The 25636-nt window shown below is 44.4% G+C and overlaps 1 protein-coding gene across 2 annotated transcripts; it reads right to left on the bottom strand.

Annotated features, from left to right (window-relative positions):
* Positions 1-327: 327 nt before the first annotated feature.
* On the bottom strand, positions 328-24466 carry LOC141075593 (gastrula zinc finger protein XlCGF66.1-like). Of its 2 annotated transcripts, none has more exons than XM_073562703.1 (6): positions 24352-24466; positions 24043-24222; positions 23835-23958; positions 23597-23751; positions 23365-23455; positions 328-1318 (listed from the first exon to the last, which is right to left on the bottom strand). In XM_073562703.1, the coding sequence occupies exons 1-6, from the start codon at positions 24427-24429 to the stop codon at positions 381-383; spliced, it is 1566 nt and encodes a 521-aa protein (XP_073418804.1). In that variant the 5' UTR covers positions 24430-24466; the 3' UTR covers positions 328-380. The 2 variants fall into 2 exon arrangements, with proteins under 2 accessions (XP_073418804.1, XP_073418805.1); XM_073562704.1 differs by having other exon boundaries at positions 23654-23751.
* Positions 24467-25636: the final 1170 nt, after the last annotated feature.

Genomic DNA, 25636 nt, shown 5'->3' with positions numbered 1-25636 from the left:
AGGTCAATATTAAATAGTCTCCTGATGAGTCGCCTTTGGTGAGGATGATGAAACCAGTAGAAATGAGAGGCTTGGAGAGTGAGTGTGTATACATCACCTCACCCTATATACTGAACTTTGGGGTACATGTTTTTTCTATTAGTCACCTACTGACTAATCTTCAGGGGGTGAATTATGGATATAGTTTTATATTTGGAATTAATAAAGTTTAGTTTTATCCTTTTGTCAGCAAACATGAGGAATGACAAGAGACAACCCCTTTAGAAGATTCAATTTTGGTTAAAACTATTCCAACACTATGAACATAAAAAAGGCTTCTCCCCTATGTGACGTCTCGGTTGTTTATTAACAGTTGATTTCCAAGTAAAATATTTCCCACATTAAGAAAATGAAAAAGGCTTCTCTCCTGTGTGACTGCTCTGATGTCTAACAAGAAGCGCTTTCTGGTTAAAACATTTCCCACATTCTGAACAGGAAAAAGGCTTCTCCCCTGTGTGAGTTCTATGGTGTGTAAAAAAATTTGATTTACGTGCAAAACATTTCCCACATTCTGAACATGAAAAAGGCTTCTCCCCTGTGTGAATTCTATGGTGTTCATTAAGACTCCATTTCTGGTTAAAACATTTCCCACATTCTGAACAGCAAAAAGGCTTCTCCCCTGTGTGAGATCTCTGGTGGACAACACAATTTGTTTTCAGTGCAAAACATTTCCCACATTCTGAACATGAAAAAGGCTTCTCCCCTGTGTGAGTTCTGTGGTGAGTAACAAAATTTGATTTCTCTTTAAAACATTTCCCACATTCTGAACATGAAAAAGGCTTCTCCCCTGTGTGAGTTCTATGGTGAGTAACAAAATTTGATTTACGTGCAAAACATTTCCCACATTCTGAACATGAAAAAGGCTTCTCCCCTGTGTGAATTCTATGGTGTTCATTAAGACTCCCTTTCTGGTTAAAACATTTCCCACATTCTGAACAGAAAAAAGGCTTCTCCCCTGTGTGAGTTCGTTGGTGGTTAACAAAATGTGATTTCTTGTGAAAACATTTCCCACATTCTGAACATGAAAATAGCTTCTTTGCTAAAGGTGCAGTTTGCTTTTTAATGCCTCTTTTGTGACTTTGATTTTCCTTAGTAGTCAGTAATGAATCACAAGATGGGACCTGTTTCATAGGATCAGATGACAGATCTTTGCTGTGAATGGATGATGGTGTATCTGGAGTAATAGCAATCACTTCAGTTGTATCTTGTAGGATCTTAAGATCATCAGATTTAAAAGTTGAAGATGTCAGCTGTCCCTCTGATCTCCTGGTACAGTCATCTGCTGAGATAAAAAATTTTTTTTAATAAAATATCCTTGAGTTTTATATTTTTGAACATTTTTACTTAAACTGTCCATAAAAATGGCAAGCTATGTAAAAAACTTTAATTATTTACCAAGACAATGACAGTTCACAGTCTAATAGAAAACCTTGTTGGATGAGCCAGTAGTGTGTGGTGTTCAACTGTTGGTTCATTCTGCCTCCCAAATATCAAATAAAAAGAAACCAATCAATGTTATGTAGGCGAAAATAATACCAATTCTCATCTCACAAAAACAAGTCCCCACTCAGGTCCATCATCTGTCAATGGAAAAACAGAGGTTCCCACACTATTAGTGGCTCAAAGGCTGCTGAAAAGCAACAAGGTTTCCATAAACCAATCCAGCAAAATCCGCTCTCACTTCGGAGTCTTGCAGTGTGCGCAAACAACATTTAGGATCCCTGTATTTAGCAATATTATAGTGAGAAGAATCCACTTAATTTGCGGTGTCTCCTGGAGCACAATCTGGGCACTATGTGCTGGGTAAGAAAATGGCAAATGTGTAATTTTCACTCTCCAACATCCACTGCGTGTTAATTTCCGGAAAGTGGCTGTGGAGTCAAAATATTCACTCCTCCTACACATGTGGTTAAAATTGTTGGTACCCCTCGTTTACTGACAGAAAACCCACAATGGTCACAGAAATAACTTGAATCTGACAAAAGTAATAATAAATCAAAAATCTATGAAAATGAGCAAATGAAAGTCAGACATTGCTTTTTAACTAGGCTTCCACAGTATTTTAAAAAAATTAAACTCATGAAATAGGTCTGGATAGAAATGATTATACCCTTAACTTAACCGCTTCATGACTGCCAATGGAAGATACTAGCAGGGCTTTGTGCAATACCGACGTTTGTCTACGGTCGGCGGTTTTGTGCTCATCGGGATCTCCACGTATCTTATAACAAGGGGATTCCACCGTACAACGCTTCCTGTGACCCTCGACCTCATTGAGATCTGATTGGTTCAGGTCCTGATGACGTCAGCGTCACACCAGCCAATGAGTCAAATCACTAGGAAAGTTTGTTGTAGCAGCGAACTTTCCCGGGCGATCTGCCTCATAAAAACGTGGTTTCTCCTCAGATCTCCTGTCAGTGAGAGATTAGAGGAGAAACAGTGTTACAAGAGCTGCTGCCAACAGCTGTGTCAGTCAGCGATTGTGCTATAAAGTAACAATACAGATAAGGCAGGTTAGGGTTAGTGCTATAGTTAGGGTTAGTGTTGGGGCTAAAGTTAGGTTTAGGGTTTACTCTAAAGTTAGGGTTACTATTAGGCTAAAGTTAGGGTAAGGCTAAATAATTAGGCTTTTCTCAATTGTCTCCCCAATAATTTGGTCACGTCAGTCATGTCTGAGTTTTCTATTTCCGGAAAAAAATAAAAACGAATAAAATGGCTCGTCAGTATTATAGTGCAGAGGAGGCTTATGCACTTTTATGTTCTGACAGTGAAGAAAGTGCAGTGTCAGATGGTGATGTGGATTTCGAGGGCATTAGTAGCAGCGACAGTGATAGCTCAGAAATGAGCAGTGATTCTGGTCCATCCTCACACACAAGGACCAGTACAACAAGAAGGACAAATAGCGCTTCTGGAGAAATGTCTCCAACTCAGGGAACAATGCCCAGTACTAGCGCTGTCCCTAGTGCTCGTGAATTGGTGCACACCAATATCCAAGGGGCTTTGCCTCTTGATGTAGCATTTCCCAGATGGGAGGCTTCGGATTCAGCTACTCCATTCATCCCTAATTTTAATGCCATTCCTGGTATAAATGTGGAGGTGGAAAATTTTGGACCAATTATTTTTTTTAATTTGTTTCTGACAGATAGCTTGCTAGAGCATATTGTCCTACAAATTTATATGTGTCCCAATTCATCAGCCAGAATCCGAAATCCTATTATGCTAGGTCAAATTTATGGACACCAACTAATGTCCTAGAAATGAAAACATTTTTAGGACTTACATTCGCTATGGGGCTTATTAAAAAAATGACCATTCAATCCTATTGGTCCAATCGCCCTGTTCAAGCCACCCCTATGTTTTCTGCTATTCTTCCTAGGACCCGTTATGAAATGCCCATGAGATTTTGGCATTTTAACAACAATAGTCAATGCCTGCCCAGAAATGTCCCAGAACATGACAGACTATTCAATATCAGTCCCATCATTGAAGACTTGACAGAAAAGGAAAAGGAAGACTGCACCTCAAGCAATTCATTCCTTCTAAGAGGGCAAGGTTCGGAATAAAGCTCTATATTTGTCCCACTAAGGCCCTAGATAAAACTGAACTCTGCAGTGATATGGAACATTATTTCAGGAGACTGCGCCTGAGGGAATGTTTCAATGATACAGAAGATTCAAAAAACACTCAGACCGAAGGAAAAGGGATCCTAACAACTAGGAAAAGGTCAGACTGGACACCTGCACCTGGACGCAACCCTCATTTGGATAAATATATAGACTCCTTCAGACATTTGATAAAATCCGAAATCATAGACACTAACAGGAGACAAGCATCCAACATCAGTGCCCAGGAGAGAAAGGCCATACGGTCTTTAAAAACCAACAAAGAAATCATCATTAAACCTGCTGACAAGGGAGGTGCAATAGTCATGATGAATACGTCAGTCTACATGAAGGAAGCAAACAGGCAACTTATGGACACACGCTACTATAGAAAATTGGAGTTGGATCCTACACAGTACTATTACAAGGAACTAAACAAGTTGGTATCTTGTCTGCCTGACCAGTCCATAAGAGCCTGTGATGACCTGATACCAGAGAGTCCAAGAATAGGGACATTCTACATGCTTCCCAAAATCCACAAATCTGGAAATCCAGGAAGACCAATTATTTCATGTGTGGGCACCCTCACTGAGCAGGTATCTGGATGGGTAGAGGATATTCTTAAACCACTGGTGAAGGATACACCTAGCTACATTCAGGACACAACTGACCTATTGAATAAACTAGCAGCAATAGGTCCTCTACCAGAAGGAACCATCCTGGCCACCATGGATGTGGAATCTTTGTAATCTAATATCCCCCACCAAGATGGATTAAATGCCTGCAAATTCTTAATGGAAAACACAGGGACTGATGCTGATGCTGTGGTGAAACTTATAAAATTCATCCTCACCCACAATTACTTTGAATTTGACAACAAGATCTATCTACAGGAGACTGGCACAGCTATGGGAAGTAAAATGGCTCCACAGTATGCAAATCTTTTCATGGCCAAGCTTGAAAGCGACTTTTTGTCCTCATGCCCCATCAGGCCCCTTGCCTACTACCGCTTCATTGATGATATTTTAATCATCTGGACGGAGTCTGAGCAACAGCTAAAGACGTTCCACGAACAGTTTAATCAATTTCATCCCACCATCAATTTAACACTCAACTACTCCAGCACTGAGATTAACTTTTTGGACACCATCATTAAGCTAAAAAACAAATGAAATAGAGACATCCCTGTATCAGAAGCCAATCGACCGTCCAACATACCTTAAATGGGACAGTTTCCATCCAAAACACATAAAGAACTCTATTATCTATAGCCAAGCCATCAGATACAATCGAATATGTTCTCACCCCATGGATAGAGACAAACACCTTGGTCGCCTCAAAAATACCTTTTTGAATCAGGGCTACCATCCAAGAACAATTGAAAACCAAATTACAAGACCCACCAGAATGTCAAGGAATCACCTGCTACATTACAAAGCTAAAGAAGAAAAAAACCGGGTGCCTCAAGTAGTCACCTACAACCCAAATCTGGAAGTGCTAAGGGGAGCTGCACGGAAATTACAACCTTTACTACAAAAAGATACCCGATTACAATCCATTTTTCCAGACCCCCCACTACTGTGCTTTAGGCAGCCCCCAAATCTAAGAAGCATCATTGTCAGAAGCTCCCTGTTCCCCACAAAAGCTGCAGGAACCTTTCCTTGCAACCAGAAAAAAATGTAAAACCTGTCCATTTATAATGACCACGGACAAGATAAAGATCCCCAATTCACATCAGGACTACAAGATCCCAGGTACTTTCAGCTGCATTACATCTAATGTGGTGTACCTAATTATTTATACTAAATGTCCAACTGGGGGTCTGTATGTGGGGGAGACAGGGCAAAAGCTTAGAACAAGGATGAATGCTCATCGTCACACAATAAGAGAAAAAAGAATGGATCGACCTGTGGCAAAACATTTTTGTATGATGGACCACAACACTAGGGATATGAAATTACTGGTATTGAAAGGTAACTTCACATCTCAGAGAGAGAGAAGAGTCTGTGAGTATAAATTTATGACAACCTTTTACACTCTCAATGCTGGAATAAATGTGTCGCATGGATTTATGTCTTTTTACATCAATTAAGGAATTTGCTCCTAAGACCTTGTGGGGGCATCACAACACATTAGGAGACCCCAATCAGAGGACAATAAAATATCTGGACTCCTTATCCATGAACTGGTCCAATATTTATGTTTCTCCCTCTCCCATAATCATAATTCTGCTTCACGTCACTTGTCTCATCTATTGCATTTTTTCTGTGCTGTAGTGCATAAATATGTGACTCTTCAGATTTTGTATTAGTTTATGCCTGATGAAGAGACCTGAGTAGTCTCGATAGCTTGCAATGTGTTACCATCTTTTCAGTTAGCCATTAAAAGGTATCAACCACTGAGGACTCTCAATTCTGAATATTTTTATAAAATGAGCGAGAGTTCAATCGGATACACATCAGCTTTTCGCATTTATGAGGGGAAAGACAGCCAACTAAACCCACCAGGAGGCCCTACTTATCTGGGGACATGGGGAAAAATCGTTTGGGAGCTGATAACTCCATTTTTACAAAAAGGCTACAATCTATATGTTAACTACCACACCAGCATACCCCTATTTAAAAGTTTGGTTGAACATAACATAGGGGCTTGTGGGACCATTCGCAAAAACAGTCAGGGGTTTCCACAATCATTGGTCAGCAAAAAGTTCTAAAAGGGGCAGTCAGGGGCTTTATGCAATGGAGAGCTGCTTGCCCTTAAGTATAAGGATAAAAAAAGATATTTTTATCCTGAGCTCGATCCACACAGATGCCACAAGGGCCACTGCAGACCAACAGGGATCCACTACTCCAAAACCTGTGTCTGTCATTGACTACAACAAATATATGGGGTGTGGACCTTGCAGATCAGGATCTACAGCCATACCAGGTATCAAGAAAATCATAGATCTGGTATAAAAAGTTAGTCATGTATTTGCTTCAGGTGGCCACATATAATTCTTTTGTGTTATACAAAAAAGCCGGAAATGCAGATACTTTCCTTGATTATCAGGAAAAGGTCACTGAAAATCTTGTTTTTGAAAATGTTGTCCCCGCCAATCCTTTAGAATGTGAAGATGTGAGAAGACTCACTGAGCGACATTTTATTGCACTCATCCCAGTAACTGAAACAAGAAAGAACCCCCAGAGAAGATGTCGTGTATGTTCCTAGAGAGGAATCAGGCATGATCCCTGCTATTATTACCCACAATGCCCATCACTGCCAGCCTTATGCCTCCATAACGGCTTTACAATCTTCCACACAGAACCACGTTTATGAACTGTTTTGACATTCAAGCATTTGGTTTATTTAGTGACAGACACATTTGAGTAGAGCTGACTTAACAATTTCCGGGGGTAGGTGGGGGGAGGTCTCCAGGGACACAAGCTGGGCACAATATATTGGGCACTACAATGACATTTTTGCAATTTTTGCTCTGAAACTTCCACTACGTGTTTCTGGAAATCATCCATATAGTGAAAATGGTCACTATATCCATAGATGAATTCCCAGAGGGGTGTCATTTCCAAAATGGGGTCACTTCAGGGAGGATTCTGTTGTTCTGGCACTTAGCAGCTCTCCAAAGTGCCATAACAGCAGATTCCCCCCTGAAGTGACCCCATTTTGGAAATGACACCCCTCTGGGAATAGGAAATGACACCCCTCTGTGAATTCATCTATGGGTGTAGTGACCATTTACCTATCTACCTATTTTCCAATGTAAAATCTGGGGTTAAAACAACATTTTAGTGGTAAAAATATAATTATTTTTTCTTCACTGCTCAATGGTATAATTGTCTATGGAACAGCTGTGGTGTCAGTATGCTCACTGCACCACTAGAAGAATTCATTCAGGGAAGTATTTGGTAAAATGCAGTCACTTTTGGGGGCTTATGCTGTTCTGGCACCTCAGGGGCTCTGACAATGTGACATGTCACCCACAAACAATTCCAGCAAAATCTGCTCTCCAATATGGCGCTCCTTCCCTTCCAAGCTCTGCCATGTGCCCAAACAGTGGTTTACCCCCACATATGGGGTGTCAGAATACTCAGGACAAATTGCACAACAACTTTTTGGGTCCAATTTCTCCTGTTACCCGTTGAAAAAAACAATTGAAGGCGAAAAGTTCATTTTTTTGTGGAAAAAATATGTTTTTTTTTATTTTCACGGCTCTATGTAATTAACTTCTGTGAAACACTTGGGGGTTCAAAGTGCCCATGACACATCTAGATAAGTTCCTTGGGGAGGGGTTTAGTTTCCAAAATGGGGTCTCTTGTTGGGGGTTTCCACAGTTTAGACACGTCAGTGTCTCTGACAATGTGACATGTCACCCACAAACAATTCCAGCACAATCTGCTCTCCAATATGGCACTCCTTCCCTTCTAAGCTCTGCCATGTGCCCAAACAGTAGTATTCTCCCACATATGGGGTATCTACATGTTCAGAAGAAATTGCACAACAAATTGTATGGAGCAATTTCTCCTGTTCCCCTTATGAAAATGCAAAATATGGAGCTAAAAAGATTTGTGAAAAAAATTTTTTTTTTATTTCCATGGCTCTACATTATAAACTTCTGTGAAGCACCTGTGGGTTCAAGGTGCTCAATACACATCTGGATAAGTTCTCTAAGGGGGTCTAGTTTACAAAATGGTGTCACTTGTTGGTGGTTTACACTGTATAGGCACATCCGGGGCTCTCGAAACGTGACATGGCAACCGCTAATTATTCCAGCATATTTTACATTCAAAAAGTCGAATGGCGCTCCTTCTCTTCTGAGCCCTGCCATGTGCCCAAACAGTATTTTTCCCCCACATATGGGGTGTGGCGTCCGTCTGCGGTCTGGGCTGCGGCCAGCCAACACCCCGAGAAACACTGATACCCTTTACCCCTATACAGGGATCTGGATTTATAGCAGAGCCCAGGAGGCGCTGTCTGAATAGGAGCAGTGGCCAGAGCAGGACGGTCGCCAGAAAGGTGTTCCAAAAACAAGACAAAAACGTAGTGGTATCCGGGTCTAAACCAGTCAGGCAGCAAGGTACAAAAACAGTAGACAGTAGCAGAGTCAGATTCAGGCCAAGGTCAGAGTTATAAACCAGGAGGGCAGCAGAGGTACAGAATCGTTAGGCAGAAGCAGAGTCAGAAGTCCAGGCCAAGGTCAGAGTCATAAACCAGGAGGGCAGCAGAGGTACAGAATCGTTAGGCAGAAGCAGAGTCAGAAGTCCAGGCCAAGGTCAGAGTCATAAGCTATAGCAATTCACACAGTAACACGCAGGGGAACCAAGAATATATCCGGCGGCTTGCAAGCCCAGTCCCAAGGTATTTGAGGGATCAGATCATCCCTCACAGGCTCCCGGGCTGATGATGTCATCAGGACCGCCCCCAGGACCAGACCTGATGACGATGCACCAACCCCTTCATGACTGACAGAGGAGCGGAGTCTGCGTCCACCAGACGCCTGCGCAGAAGCCCTTTCACTGTTGCCGCCATCACTCGGGCGTGAGCCACGGCACCTCCTAGTGGCTGAGGGCGGGACAGCAGGCCCTGAATTCGATGACGACATGTCAGTCCGGCGCCTCCTGGTAGCGGAGGCCTGGACAGCAGGCCCTGAGCCCGAGGGTGGCGTGACAGTCCGTCGCCTCCTAGTGGCTGAGGGCGGAACAGCAGGCCCTGAGTCTGACGGCGACGTGACAGTACCCCCCTCTCCAGGAGGGGCCTCCGGACCCTCAAAACCCAGTTTGTCAGGGTGAAGAAGATGAAATCTCCTAATTAATGCCTTGGCATGGACGTTCCCCGCAGGAACCCAGGACCTTTCTTCTGGGCCGTAGCCCTTCCAGTGTACCAGATACTGTACTGAGCCCCTCACAAGGCGGGAGTCAAGGATACCCTGGACTTCATACTCCAGAGCTCCCCCGACCGAAACAGGAGGAGGAGGGGACTGAACAGGGTGAATGGGAGAACGATAAGGTTTGAGGAGAGACCTGTGGAATACGTTAGGCAATTTGAATGACTGTGGAAGTTTTAAGCGGAAGGCTACTGGGTTAACCACCTCGATAATTTCGTATGGGCCGATGAACCTGGGACCTAGTTTGGCGGACGGTACCTTAAGCTTGATATTTTTTGTAGAGAGCCAAACCTTGTCGCCAACTCCCAGGTGCGGCCCCTTAGATCGTCGTCTATTTGCAGCCGAAGCCTGTCTAACCTGAGCCCCTTTCAAATTTGAATTAACCTCAGACCAAATCGTTTTTAGCCGATGTATATTTTGCTCAACCCCAGGGAGCTCCGACATCCTGGCCGAAAACGACCCAAAGCGCGGATGTAGTCCAAGGTTACAAAAGAAAGGGGTAGTTTTAATGGAGTCTTGATATCGATTATTGAGGGCGAACTCAGCCAATGGCAGATGTTCCACCCAATCGGTCTGATGTCCTGACACATAACAGCGGAGGTATTGTTCCAGGGCTTGGTTAGTACGCTCAGTTTGACCATTAGTTTCGGGATGGTATGCCGAGGAAAAGGACAACTCCACACCAATGCGTCTACAGAATGCCCTCCAGAACTTCGAGACAAACTGGGTACCCCTGTCAGACACAATATTTGCAGACGTACAATGTGCAGGATGAACAACTTACTTAAATAAGGGGAATAAAATGGCCCTGCATGCTGAACCTGTCTACCACCACCCAGATACAAGTTTTCCCATCTGATGGCGGCAGGTCTGTAATGAAATCCATGGAGATGTGGGTCCACGGAGTCTCAGGGGTGGGCAAGGACTGAAGCCAGCCGGCAGGGCGACTATGGAGGGACTTGGCGCGGGCACAGACTTCACACGATGAAACATAGTCCTTACAGTCCTTGACCACCGTCGGCCACCAAAAGTTCCTAGTTACCAACCTGGTGGTATTATTGAGACCCGGATGGCCTGCCAGGACAGAGTCGTGTGATTCTTTTAAAACCTGCAGACGAAGGTTAGCCGGAACGAACAATTTTTTGGGGGCGTAGTGTCAGGAACTTGCTCTGAAGACCTACGGATCTCCTCCAGAAGGTCCAAAGACACTGCCGACACGACGATTCCATTAGCCAATATTGGGACTGGTTCACAGTTCTCGGTCTGTGTGGGGCAGAAACTGCGAGAGAGGGCATCTGCCCTCACATTTTTAGTCCCGGGGCGGAAGGTGATTATAAAATCAAACCTGGAGAAAAACAAGGCCCACCTAGCCTGCCTGGGATTTAGTCTTTTAGCTGACTCTAGGTAGGTTACGTTTTTGTGGTCTGTAATAACAGTGACCTTGTGTTTGGCACCTTCGAGGAAGTGGCGCCATTCCTCGAAGGCCCATTTGATCGCCAGTAATTCCCGATTACCGATGTCATAGTTTCTCTCCGTGGCAGAGAATTTGCGGGAGAAAATCGCACATGGGCGAAGCTGAGTGAGGGATGCAGTGCCTTGTGATAGCACTGCTCCCACTCCGACTTCGGAGGCATCAACTTCTACAGTAAACGGGCAGTCTAGGTCCGGTTGAATCAGAACCGGATTGGCCACGAAGCACTCTTTTAGTGTGGAAAATGCCCGAATAGCCTCAGGATTCCAATTAGTCACGTCCGCCCCTTTTCGGGTAAGGTCCGTGAGTGGCTTGGCAATCTCAGAGAAACCCCTGATAAACTTGCGGTAATAATTCGCAAATCCCAAAAACCGCTGCAGCGCTTTCAGCGATTTGGGTTGCACCCAATCCTTAATGGGTTGAATCTTGGCAGGGTCCATGCGAAACCCCTTGCCTGAGACCATGTATCCTAAGAACTGTACCTCTTCGGCAAAAAAACCACATTTTTCTAGTTTCGCAAACAAAGAGTTTTTTCGCAGTCTCTGCAATACCGAACGGACGTGTTGAGCATGCGTCACAGGGTCAGCCGAATAAATCAAAATGTCATCAAGATACACGACGACATACACCCCACAAATGTCCCTGAAAATGTCATTGACAAAGTGTTGAAATACGGCAGGTGCGTTACTGAGTCCGAACGGCATTACAAGGTACTCAAAGTGACCAAGAGGTGTATTAAAGGCCGTTTTCCATTCGTCACCGCTTCTTATGCGGACCAGATTATATGCCCCCCGGAGGTCAAGTTTAGTAAACCAGCGGGCTCCCAGTAGCTGATTAAACAGATCAGGAATGAGTGGGAGCGGGTACTGATTTTTTACAGTAATTGCGTTCAGCTCACGATAATCCATGCATGGTCTGAGTCCACCATCTTTTTTTTCTACAAAGAAAAACCCAGCTCCTACAGGTGAGGTAGAAGGTCTAATAAAGCCTTTACGTAGGCTGTCTGCTATGTAGTCATTCATGGCTACACGCTCCGGACCAGAGAGGTTGAATATTCTCCCCTTAGGGAGACGGGCACCTGGGACCAAGTCTATAGGACAGTCGTACTCTCTATGAGGAGGTAGTTTCTCAGACTCCACTATGGAGAAGACATCTTCACAATCTCTGAATGCATAAGGAATGGAGGGGGTTTTAATTTTAATTTGGTTCACTGACAGTGACATACAGTGATTCTGACACCGTGGACTCCAGCGCACGATATCACCTATGCGCCAGTCAATAACTAGATTATGCTGGTGCAACCATGGCATGCCTAACACAACTGGATTAGATAAATTAAGTATAACAAAAAATGACATCTGTTCGTTGTGTAATGCCCCCACTGACATAGCAATGTCTGTAGCAACAAATTCCACTCCACCCTGGATAATGGATGTACCATTAATCGCAGTGGTCCGAATAGGGGCATTAAGTTTTAGCAGAGGTACACCAAGATCCTTTGCAAGCAAAAAATCCATGAAGTTGCCTGCGGAACCACAATCCACATAGGCCTTCACACACAGAGATTTATTACAAAACGAGAGAGAGACGGGTAATAAAAGTTTAGCCGCATTTGCGGGCAATACCTGAGCCTCTGGGTCAGCACGACCAGAGCTGCCCAGAGGCCGACGTCCCAGAAATGTGTATCTCTGACGCTCAGCACTTCCCTTGAAGCTTCCAGGCTGCAGCATGCTGGTGTAGGAAGATGGGAGTATTCCTTCAGGCTGTGCTCTGGAGCAGGTGTTAGGCCAGGAAATCAGCTCAGTCAGAAGAAGAAAGAAAAAAAAATTCAGGAGACTGCTTTTATGTAAGATGGACATATACACAAAAAGCAGCTTTTTTTCTTTATATATATGTGGCCGGATATAATGTGGCGTCCTACTGCGGTCTGGGCTGCGGCCAGCCAACACCCCGAGAAACACTGATACCCTTTACCCTTATACAGGGATCTGGATTTATAGCAGAGCCCAGGAGGCGCTGTCTGAATAGGAGCAGTGGCCAGAGCAGGACGGTCGCCAGAAAGGTGTTCCAAAAACAAGACAAAAACGTAGTGGTATCCGGGTCTAAACCAGTCAGGCAGCAAGGTACAAAAACAGTAGACAGTAGCAGAGTCAGATTCAGGCCAAGGTCAGAGTTATAAACCAGGAGGGCAGCAGAGGTACAGAATCGTTAGGCAGAAGCAGAGTCAGAAGTCCAGGCCAAGGTCAGAGTTATAAACCAGGAGGGCAGCAGAGGTACAGAATCGTTAGGCAGAAGCAGAGTCAGAAGTCCAGGCCAAGGTCAGAGTCATAAGCTATAGCAATTCACACAGTAACACGCAGGGGAACCAAGAATATATCCGGCGGCTTGCAAGCCCAGTCCCAAGGTATTTGAGGGATCAGATCATCCCTCACAGGCTCCCGGGCTGATGATGTCATCAGGACCGCCCCCAGGACCAGACCTGATGACGATGCACCAACCCCTTCATGACTGACAGAGGAGCGGAGTCTGCGTCCACCAGACGCCTGCGCAGAAGCCCTTTCACTGTTGCCGCCATCACTCGGGCGCGAGCCACGGCGCCTCCTAGTGGATGAGGGCGGGACAGCAGGCCCTGAATTCGACGACGACATGTCAGTCCGGCGCCTCCTGGTAGCGGAGGCCTGGACAGCAGGCCCTGAGCCCGAGGGTGGCGTGACAGTCCGTCGCCTCCTAGTGGCTGAGGGCGTAACAGCAGGCCCTGAGTCTGACGGCGACGTGACATGGGGTATGGCATGCTTAGGAGAAATTGCAAAATAATTTATAGTCCATTTTCTCCTGTTACCCTTGTGAAAGTAAAATAATTGGGTCTAAAGGAAAACGATTCCTGTAACTGTCAATGAGACTTCTGCACCTCTCGAAAGGTATTTAGGTATTTTGGCCTACTCCTCAAGAAGAAACTGCTCCAGTTGTCTCGTTTCTGAAGGTTACGCTTTCCAGATGACATGTTTCAGCTTTTTCCAAAGATGCTCAATAGGATTTAGGTCAGGACTCATAGAAGGCAACTTTAGAATAGTCCAATGTTTTCCTCTTAGCCATTCATGGGTGTTTTTAGCTGTGTGTTTTGGGTCATTATCCTGTTGCAAGACCCATGAACTGTGACTGAGACCAAGCTTTCCTACACTGGGCAGCACATTTCTCTCTAGAATCCCTTGATAGTCTTGATATTTCATTGTACCCTGCACAGATTCTAGACACCCTGTGCCAGATGCAGCAAAGCAGCCCCAGAACATAACAGAGCCTCCTCAATGTTTCACAGTAGGGACAGCATTCTTTTCTTGATATGCTTCATTTTTCCATCTATAAACATAGAGCTGATGTGCCTTTCCAAAAAGTTCCATTTTTGTCTCATCTGTCCATAGGACATTCTCCCAGAAGCTTTGTGACTTGTCAACATGTAGTTTGGAAAATTCCAGTCTGGTTTTTTATGATTTTTTTTCAACAAAGGTGTCCTTTTTAGTCGTCTCCCATGAAGTCCACTTTGGCTCATACCACGACAGATGGTGCGATCTGACACTGATGTTCCTTGAGCTTGAAGTTCACCTTTAATCTGTTTAGAAGTTTTTCTGGGTTCTTTTGTTACCATTCGCATTATCCGTCTCTTTGATTTGTCATCAATTTTCCTCCTGCAGCCACGTCCAGGGAGGTTGGCTACAGTCCCATGGAGCTTACATTTCTGAATAATATGTGCAACTGTAGTCACAGGAACATCAAGCTGTGTGGAGATGGTCTTATAACATTTACCTTTAACTTGTTTGTCTATAATTTTCTTTCTAATCTCCTGGGACATCTCTTTCCTTCGCTTCCTCTGATCCATGTTGAGTGTGATACACACCATGTCACCAAACAGCACAGTGAGTATCTGTAGCCTCCTCTATACAGGCCACTCGCTGATTCCAAGATTGTAGACACCTGTGATGCTAATTAGTGGACACACCACGATTTCACATGTCCCTTTTGTCACATTTTCAGGGGTACCATCATTTCTGTCCAGGCCTATTTCATGAGTTTCATTTTTCTTTAAATTCTGTGGAAGCATGGCTGAAAAGCAATGTCTGACTTTCATTTGTTCATTTTCATATATTTTTTATTTATTATTACTTTTGTCAGAATCAAGTTATTTCTTTGACCATTGTGGGTTTTTCTGTCATTAAACGAGGGGTACCAACAATTTTGACCACATATGTATAGATTATAACCCTCAGTGAATTAATTTATAAAATGGAATCACTTTATGGGGATTTCGACTACTCTGGTTTTCTGTCATTTAGTTATATTAGGGCTTCTGCATATGGTGTGCCCAATCTCATCTGGGACCTGTTCCTGCTGTCCAGCTGGAGTAATCTGCTCCCTACTTCAGCCAATTAGAAAGTACCACACCCTACTAAAGTGCAAAGCACATGGCCGGAATCTGCCAGATATAGCGCTGTTCTCCTCTGGTTCAGTCCTCTGGGCTCAGCTTGCGGCTTGTGTATTTATTCCCTGTTGTGACCGTGGCCCGTTTACTGACTACTCTTGTGTCTTCTGATTCTGTACTTCTGGTTCTGACCCAGCTACCTGACTATTCTTCTTGCCATCTAACACCACAGAATAGCAGGTAACACCATGGTCCAAGCCTAGGGGACCGTGTGTAAGTCCAGATCCATGTAATGGTGTTAACACTAGAAGTCCCAGAAATTTCGAGCTCCCCCTGAAGTCCCAAAAGAGGGTCAAATGACCCTTAATCTGAACTGACGACTCTGATGGCTCCAATTAGCATCCTTTCATTTGTAAATGTGGCCAATGTCTGAGGAATCTGCAGGGGGGAGTAGAGCTGAATTCATCCTCAAAACACTGTGTGAAACACAGGTCAAGAGACTTTGCATTTTGAGGGAACTGACAATTTGTATAAACCACACATTTTGTTTTGAAGCACACATGAAGTGTTTTGGGAGAGATGTGACCTTTTGCTGCTGATCCGTGATATTGTACTGCATTATCCAGGTCATTTTGCCAAATGTACATATAGTTTGCAAAACATACAATCTGTTTCAATTTTTCAAGTTTTTCTAAAGAATTTAGTTATGTTTTTCTTTTAAAAAAAGATGTGAAAGAAGTGGGTTAAAAATAACAGACAAAAAACAAAAATTAATTGTGTTGATCCACCTCAACAAAGGTCTTGTAAAATAGCAAAAGAATGTAAGCTGCTCCTGAGTGTGTCTTCCCACCCCCAAGCTGCATTGTTGTGGGGGGGATATGCATAAGGTTGCTAACACCTTAGCAAATTTGCATGCAGCCTTTTGTGCTGTGGGGGATAAATAGGAGACTGCTTCACCTATTTTGTTCACAAGAAACAAAATGCAGAGAAGTCTCACCACTCAACTGGCATTGGGACTGATCCTGAGCAACACCAACCCTTGTGACTGAGATGGAGAAGACTTAGTCCTTCAACCGGATTCGGACTCTGAGCTGTCTTCAGGTTAGATTTTTCAAATTACCTATTTTTATTTCCTGACTATATTTGTTTTATTTTTTTATTGTTTATTATTTATTTATTGTTTTATTCCTTGTATTTTTTTATATCAAAAATAAAAAGCATGGAGACAAATAACAGTTGTTCTTTTGTATATTTTTCACACTGACATTTCAGTCCTCTTGACTTAGACACAAATGCTTCTGGTCAATACTCACAGCTGTACCTCGCTCTAAAATTTCTAATTCTCTATTTAAAATGTATAAAAAATGATTCATTGTTTCAGTGCTTTTTTGCTCAAATAAAACTAAATACAATATGTATAGTCTTTATATTATAAAATACAATAAACTGAATAGAACTAACTAGAAACTAAAAGGCTAAACTCAATGGAAAACAACAATCTCCTGTGGTGCGACAGTAGTGGCCTTAATTACAGAACAAAAGACGGTGATTATAGGATGTTAGATAAAATCCTTCAGGTCATTCGTTCCAAAGGTAGAAATGTTAAATGACCCCTCTCTGGGACTTCTAGTGTTAAAGGACGATGAGCAAGGCAATCCTTGGGATATGGAAAGCAGAGAAGATAGAGCCAAGCATGTTCATGGTGGACATCTTTTGAGCTGCCAGGTGACCATGAACAGTGCCCCAATACATTGTCTGCAAACTATTCCAGCTAGATCTGCATTCATATAGCTAAATGGCGCTCCTTCCCTTCTGAACACTGCCATGTGCCCAGACAGTAGTGTACAACCGTATGTAGGGTATAGTGTGAAGCTGGAAAATAATTTGTAACATCCATTTGTTTTCTATTATCCTTTGTGAAGAATTCCAAACTTACCACCACATAAAGTGACACACGTCAGATATTAATAATGGGGCCTGATTAAGAACACAAAACTGGCTGCAGGAAGAGGTTAAATCAGAGGATTTTGGACACTACTGTAATCACACACTGTGACTATAGACAATAACATCTACTGAAATGATCAAACTCCACAGTCTCCATCAGTAATAAATGAGCAGCTAGTGGTGAAACCTCTCTGGGGTAATTAGAGTATGGGGCTCGGTGACGTCACAATCTAAACTATCGTAAGCTCCAATATTTTCTGTCAGATGAGTTTCATGAAGAAATATTACACATTTATAGAGAACTGTGTGTAATAGTGCAGAGCTGAGAGGTCTTAAAGGGAACCTGTCAGCAGGATTGTGCTCAGTAACCTACAGACACTGTCAGGTCAGCGCCGTTATACTGATTACAATGATACCTGGTGATGAAATCAGTCTTGTGGTTGTTGTATAATCTGTATTTGTAGTTTTCAGTTAATGAGATTCTCGTGCTCTTGGGCGGGGCTGTGGGTGGGGCTGTGGGTGGGGCTTTATGTGGTGCTCTTGTAGGTAGGAGCAACTGACAGGGTGGTCCGTTACTGGCCGCAGACAGACTCGAGACAGAGACAGAATCATGTTCAACAGGTCTTCTTTATTGATTGTCTTTCCACGACCCACAGCACCTCACAGCAGCTGCACGTTAACCTCCGCAGTGTCAAACAGCAGCTGCTCGACAATCTCCGCAGCCGCACACAGCAGCTGCTCGACAATCTCCACAGCCGCACACAGCAGCCGCTCGACAATCTCCGCAGCCGCACACAGCAGCTGCTCGACAATCTCCGCAGCCGCACACAGCAGCTGCTCGACAATCTCCGCAGCCGCACACAGCAGCTGCTCGACAATCTCCCCAGCCGCACACAGCAGCTGCTCGACTTCGTACACAGGCCGGGTACCTTCACTTTCTTTCGTTGGCAAATGGACGTCCCTCGCGGCTCCTTCACTGTGGCTGCCCTAGGCCTACCACCACAGCGTTTCACCTGTCTGAGTCCGATTGTTTTGTGGTACTTCAGGCTGTCTCTGTCTGCGGCCCCTCCTGTCCAGGCCACCCCCCGTAACCTATTCCAGCTGTCAGTCTCCTCTGGGGCTTCTTCTCTTTTCTTTCCCCTCAGCAGACCTTGCTGTTTCCTGTGCTCCCCTCGCTGACTGGACTCTCCAGAACCTTCTCTCTGCCTTTTATAACCTTCCCTTTCTGGTAACTCTGCCCCCCATGACTTGACAGTTTTCTTAGCCAATGGCTGATGTTTAGTCCTATCCTTTCACTCTCCACTGCCCTCTAACGGTCAAACTCTACTATTACACCCATTCTCTTTATCTTCAGCTGTTTTCCATCTACAATGCCCTACACCCTTTACCTTCCTTCTCCAGACAGGTCCGTCCATCAGTCCACCTTCCCTACACTCTGATTACATATTCATCTGTATTGGCTTATGACAGGTCGCTGATACCTCACTGACCTGCCCACATTATTACATAATGCATATAATAGCATTGATATTATTGGTGATAATGTCTATAATATTGTGGCTATTGTGAGGCTTAGAAAAAAATTACATCCAGCAAAATGTCACCGGCGATGGCGGCGCCGGCACAGTAGCATCTGGAGCGCACCACCAGGGCCTAGCGTGGTACTCGGTACCGGGCCCATTGATCTCAATGGGAGTTGACACGGAAGCTGTGAGCCGGTCCGTGGTCCTGGGGCTCCATGGCAAAAGGGGGGATGAATGAACAATGAAATAAAGTTTATGAATAGTTCGTGACGCCACCTGTGGTGTTCGGCAAGTGAGGTGTTAGGCCGACGCTGCATGCAGATCCTCTGGGACTGGTGGTGGGTTGCAGCCAAGATGGTGAAGTTCCCCACAGGTGGAGCTGTTGTCCCAGGGCAGTGTAGATGTAGCAATGGAGGAGAGGCACAGACGGTGTAGAGGCTGGTGTCCAGATGTACCAGAATTGGTCTCCGGAGGCTGTTTCTTCCTTTCAGGAGCTGAAGCGAAGATTCACTTCTGCCCCGGTTTTGCGGCAACCTGATGTCTCACTCCCGTTCCAGGTAGAGGTGGATGCTTCTGAGATTGGTGCAGGAGCCTGCTACCATCTTAGGCGAAGGGGTAGTTCTTTCTGCCATCTCGCCCGATTTGAGACGTGCTCTGGAAGAGTTCCAGGAGGACAAACCTGAGCGTTGTCCCAGTGCAAAGTTGTATGTTCCTGACCAGTGGAAGAAGAGAGTGATGTCTGAAGTTCATTGCTCTGCATTGGCTGGTCATCCAGGTATTTTTGGTACTAGAGATCTGGTGAGTCGGTCTTTTTGGTGGCCCTCCTTGTCTCGTGATGTCAGGAATTTTGTGCAGTCCTGTGGGACTTGCTCCCGGTCTAAACCTTGTTCTCGCTCTAGTGGGTTCTTGATGCCTTTGCCGGTTCCCAGGAGGCCATGGACCCATATTTCAATGGATTTCATCTCTGATATGCCTGTCTCTCAGAGAATGACTGTTATTTGGGTGATTTGTGATAGGTTCTCTAAGATGGTTCATCTTGTACCACTCCCTAAGTTGCCATCTTCCTCTGAGTTGGTGCCCCTGTTTTTGCAACAGGTGGTTCGCTTGCACAGGATTCCTGAGAACATTGTATCTGACAGAGGAGTTCAGTTTGTGTCTAGATTTTGGAGGACTTTCTGTTCCAAGCTGGGAATTCAGTTGTCCTTCTCTGCTTTTCACCCTCAGACCAATGGGCAGACGGAGAGAACAAACCAGACCTTGGAGTTGTATTTGAGATGTTTTATTTCCGCTGATCAGGATGATTGGGTTTCATTTTTGCCCTTGGCCGAATTTGCTTTAAATAATAGAGCTAGTTCTGCCACTTTGATGTCACCTTTTTTTTGTAACTTTGGGTTTCATCCTCGATTTTCTTCAGGGCAGGTAGAGCCTTCTGCCTGCCCAGGTGTTGACACTGTGTTGGAGAGAATGCACCAGATCTGGGACCAAGTGGTGGATAAGGTTATCTCTCTCCCATGAAAAGGCCCAGCGGTTTTCCAACCGACATAGGACCATTGGTCCCCAGTTTAAGGTTGGTGATATGGTTTGGTTATCATCAAAAAATATCGCTATGAAGGTGGCTTCTCCTAAGTTTAAGCCTAGATTTATTGGACCTTACAAGATTTTGGAGATTATTAATCCGGTCTCTTTTCGTTTGGCTCTTCCTGTTACATTTAAAATCCATAATGTGTTTCATAAGTCCTTGTTGAAGAGGTTTGTTGAACCAGTAGTTCCTGGGGTGGCACCTCCGGACCCTGTATTGGTTGAAGGTAACATGGAATATGAGGTAGAGAAGGGTTGGTTAAGTGGAAGGGTTATGGTCAGGAGGATAATTCCTGGGTCTCTGCCTCTGATATTCATGCCAAAAGATTGGTGCGTGCCTTTCATCGGGCTCACCCTGATCGCCCTGGTGGCGTGGATGAGGGTTCGGTGACCCCTCCTCAAGGGGGAGGTACTGTTGTGAGTTCATTTTCCCCTTCACCATTGAGGTCTGATTAACTCCCTCTTCTGCTGAAGGAAGGTAGTGAGGCTGATTACCAAGCACCTGGGCAGGATGATGATGACTGGGTGACGGGAATTACTGACTGGATATAAGGCAGCCGACGCCCTTCTGCCTTGCTGGTGATCTCTCTGAGGGATTCTAGGAGACCAGTCTGATTCCTGCTCCTCAAAAGCTAAGTTTTCTGCTCTACTTTTTGCATTTGTGTTTTGGTTTTGTTTTGCATTGTTTTCCTTGATTTCTGCCATTCCCTGCTGGGGTGAGCTGAATTCCTTTTTGCTCTGTCTTCAGAAAATACCTGAGTACTTATATAGTCTTTTTGAAGCCTAGCGTCTTCAGGGCTTTTTTCCCTATCAGCTGTTGGCGCTTGTTTTGATAGGGTTTTGACGGATTACAGACAGCAGCTTTTCTATCCTGTCCTATCTAGTTAGCTTGGGCCCCATCATTTGCTCAGCCTATCTTTCTATCTGTGTGAGTGTTTTTTCATCTTGCTTCACCGTCATTATATGTTGGGGGCTGCCTATTGCTTGGGGGTCTGCTCTGGGGCAGTTTAGATTTCCCTTTCTGTCTTTAGGCTATGTAGTTCTCCGGCTGTGATCGAGGGGTCTAGGGCACCGTAGGAACCCCCCACGGCTACTGCTAGTTGTTGTTGATAGGTTCAGGGGTCTGCAATCCGATAGCTGCCAACTTCTCTGGTTTTCTGGACTTAGCTAGTACTTCTGTTTTTGCCTCCTACGGTGACTCATTCATAACATGCAGGTGTTGGAGCGTGGTTAGGACTGCCCACCTTACCTGGATGGTGGGGCACCACACCTCAGGAGGAGGTGCAGTACCTCTGTGGCGACCGAGGCCTCAGGGGCGCGACACATCTATAAGTAAGAGATAGAGGCTACTGGACAGGTGCTGCTGGTGTCATTTTCCTGGATGTAATGTTTATTCTAAGCCTCACAATAGCCACAATATTGTAGGCATTATCAACAATAATATCAATGCTATTATACGCATTATGTAATAATCGGGGCAGGTCAGTGAGGGATCAGCGACCTGTCATAAGCCAATACAGATGAATATGTAATCAGAGCACCACATAAAGCCCCGCCCACAGCCCCGCCCCAGAGTACGAGAATCTCATTACTGAAAACTACAAATACAGATTACACAACAGTAAACCAGAGTTGCCCTCATTTATGGTGGACCACTGGAGCTACTATGAATCCTGAGCAGAAGATTAGAGAAAATAATATTGCTCCCCATTTCAGGAGAGATTGTGCAGTAATCTGAATTCCTTAGGATCAAAAACAATGTAATTTATGACGTGGAGTGAATCCATGAAACCAGGGCTGGAGCCATGCCAACACATCTCCTGCAGGCGTGAATAAATGTATATTACAGCCATCAGCCACGCACAGCTTAGAGATCTATCATGGCACAGGTGGAATGTTTGTCATGGAGATTATCACAATCCTCCTTGAAGTTAGTTGGTTTTAATACAAATTGAAAAGTCAGGATAAAGGGAAACTCTGCTGTTATTGTACAGAAATTCACACTTGGCCTCACTGCACATTTACTGTTGTGGATCATAAAAGGGAAGTTTGGCCAGAAAGACTGGACCTGGTCTTGTAGGGACCATAAGACATTCAGCAGCACAGAAGGGAGAGAAGATTCATCCGATAAGATCTCAGGGATCTAGGAAGCCAACAGCATCATTACCCTCTTCTTTCTCTTACAGGCCCAGGCTAAGATTTTTCGTCAAGTGATTTTCTATCTTGTCAGTACATTCTACGTACGCTGTCATTTGGCTTTATAGTTACAGATCTGGGCAGGTAACGGTCAGCGTCTCCTAATGTGAAGGAGAGAATGGCTAATGAAATCAATTATTAAACCTTATATAAGTCAGTTCACATATGGTGTACCAAGATGGCGTCTGTGTCTTCAGACAACACCCTGGAAGGAATCCTTGGAATGCAGAAGCTGAGATACTGGATACCATATATGGAAGTGAAGCTGAAATGGACCTATCATAGACTGACACTGGCAACTCAGAAGATTGTGTGACACCCATCTCCTGTCTCTTTGTCTTGAGAATAAACTTCAGTTGTGTGCAAGCCTTTGCTGAGAAAGGAGTAGACATCTAACTCTGTGTTCGGTGTGACTCTTTAAGCGCGCACTCAGCCTATATTGGGTCAGGTACAAGCAATCATATAGATTTCACTTTAAGGGATCACCCTCACACTAATACCAGGGGGTAGGTGGATCCTCCAGGTTGTAAGTTCTATAGAAAAGGGCTTTCAATGCCCAAAGAGATTTGAACAGTTTTGGGAGGAGGAGAATGTTGTTGTCTAGAGGCAAAATGGTGATCATGGTAATACGGCCGGACTACACCACCGATAAAGCAGCCACAGCCGGTGACTGAGAGGAATCTGTGACTTCTCTGCATTCAGTGGTTACTACTCACCTGGGTAGTCATATGTAGGAATCTCCTCTTTACACCACTCATCATCTCTCACATATGTCTCTGTAGTATTAATATGGGTCAGATCTTCATCCTGAAACAAATATTGTAAAAGTCACAGACAGATGGAGAAGTCCAATCTCTGATCAGCTCTAATCCTGCCATCTCCACCGTTCTCATTACACAAGTATAAAACATATAATACTGGTGGATAAAACAAGACTGAGCACAAGACCTTCACAGCCGCCTGCACATCATAGGGGAGATCTCCTGACACCTTCTCTCCATCTACCTGATGAACCTGAGGAACATTGGGATCTTCTTGGTTACAATCCTGTGGAAGAAGAGGACGGGGACATCTCTCTGGTGTTGTCCTCTTACTGGATAGATCTGGAGGAAACACATACAGGGACTGAATTAATTCTTTACATACAGATAATTATTGGCCGTGTGTATTTAGTCCTGTCTATTACCTGGAGATGTGAGGGGCCGGGGAACCTCCATTATGACATTCTTGTATAGATCTCTGTGTTCTTCTAAATACTCCCACTCCTCCATGGAGAAATAGACAGCGACATCATGACACCTTATAGGAATCTGACACATACAATGATACCATCATCCCCCACAATCTCTTCATAGTGTTACTGTATAATGTCCCAGCATTCCCAGCAGTGTCACCTCTCCAGTCAGCAGCTCAATCATCTTGTAGGTGAGTTCTAGGATCTTCTGGTCATTGATGTCCTCATAGATCAAGGGGTGAGGTGGAGGTCCCGTGATTAGGCTCAGGGGTCTTCCCCATCCCTCAGACACAGGGTCCTGACAGCGATCACTAGAGGTCTTCTTTACCACTGTGTAATCCTGGTTATGGAGAGACACATTAATAAATCTCACTACAGACATTTCCAGAGTCCTCACCTCTCCAGTTCTGTCCATCTGTTATTCCCATAGATAAGAATGATGTAATGTGACATCATCAGAATCTCTCACCTCTCCAGTGAGACGGAAGAGGATCTCTAGGGTGAGGTGTAACATCCTCTCCGCCATCTTGTCTCTGTCCATATCCATCTTTGATTGATAAATCAGGAAAATTCTCTTTTGTAGAAGATCTTCACTGAGAGGATCTGATATTGTAGAGACCTGAATGAGAAGAAGATGATCCGATGTAACATCATAAGAATCCTGTGTAATAATACAATTACTGGAGATAATAAAGGAAACATATGAGGATATTTCTTATTTTACAGTGTTTAGTTTTCTTCCCTGACATCTACTAATAAAACCTATATATTTAGGCCACAGACAACAAGCAGTTTCCTCCTCGGAGACGGCAGCTTTACACGTTCCTCATAGACTCATCTTGCATAGCGCTAGTTCTCATCTTGTGAAGGGTTAATACTAAAATCAGAGTTGAAGTTTCGTTTTATCCATTCTCTGAAGGTTTCGTTTCTCCGTTTTTGTTGCTGTAAGATAAATTTTGTAATTAGGTAAAAGTTCAAACTGTCATGAAACCAGACTGTTCCCATCAGGTGCAAGATAAGGGAGGCGGGGGTGTAAAACTCTGAAGAATATGCCATTATAATACTTTCTATTTGGATACGGACATATATGTAGTTTCCGGTTTTCTTGCAATATTATTGGCTTACAAAGTGAAATGATGTTATTGGTAGTTGAGAACTTTGCATAATTAAGCAAAATGTTATAAAAGAAGTGACTAAAATAAAGGGGCTTAGTGATCTGTCTCGATCCTCCGGTACAGAGACCCCTGTCTCCGTGTGGTCATTTGAGTTGCTAGCAACACTCTGTGGAATAATTTGGACATCACTGGCTCAACCGTGAAGGGTTAATTTAGCCCTTCCTAAATAGCTACCTCGACAGCTGGCCGCCCAACATGGGGCCCCCGAACAAGGACGCCTCTGCCCCTGGAGGACAACAAGACAAAGGACCCTCGGAGCGGACACGGGTGCTGGAAAATTGGGACTGATCATCCCCCACGACAACCACGGTAAGTTGGCAGTTATACTGTTCAGACTGACCGTTGGTGTGGTTTTCTTGTGCTTGTTGCTGCAAAGAGGATCTGAGGTTTGTCCCCGTGGTGGGGTGATTCATGGGTGGAATCATATAGAGGTGCAGTCCCGTTGGGGGCCCAGTGCTCGAACCGTACCTCATAAGGGACGGACACCCCGGAATGACCAGTGATTGTGACTCTCTTCATAGTCAAAATATCCTGAAGTCATGATCATTGTTCGAGTCAGGCATGGTGATGTGATCGAAG

The sequence above is a fragment of the Dendrobates tinctorius genome, unplaced genomic scaffold (assembly GCF_039654945.1).
Source record: "Dendrobates tinctorius isolate UK_male_01 unplaced genomic scaffold, ASM3965494v1 ptg000366l, whole genome shotgun sequence".
Classification (NCBI taxonomy): Eukaryota; Metazoa; Chordata; class Amphibia; order Anura; family Dendrobatidae; genus Dendrobates; species Dendrobates tinctorius.
This window is presented reverse-complemented; position numbering and strand designations above follow the sequence as displayed.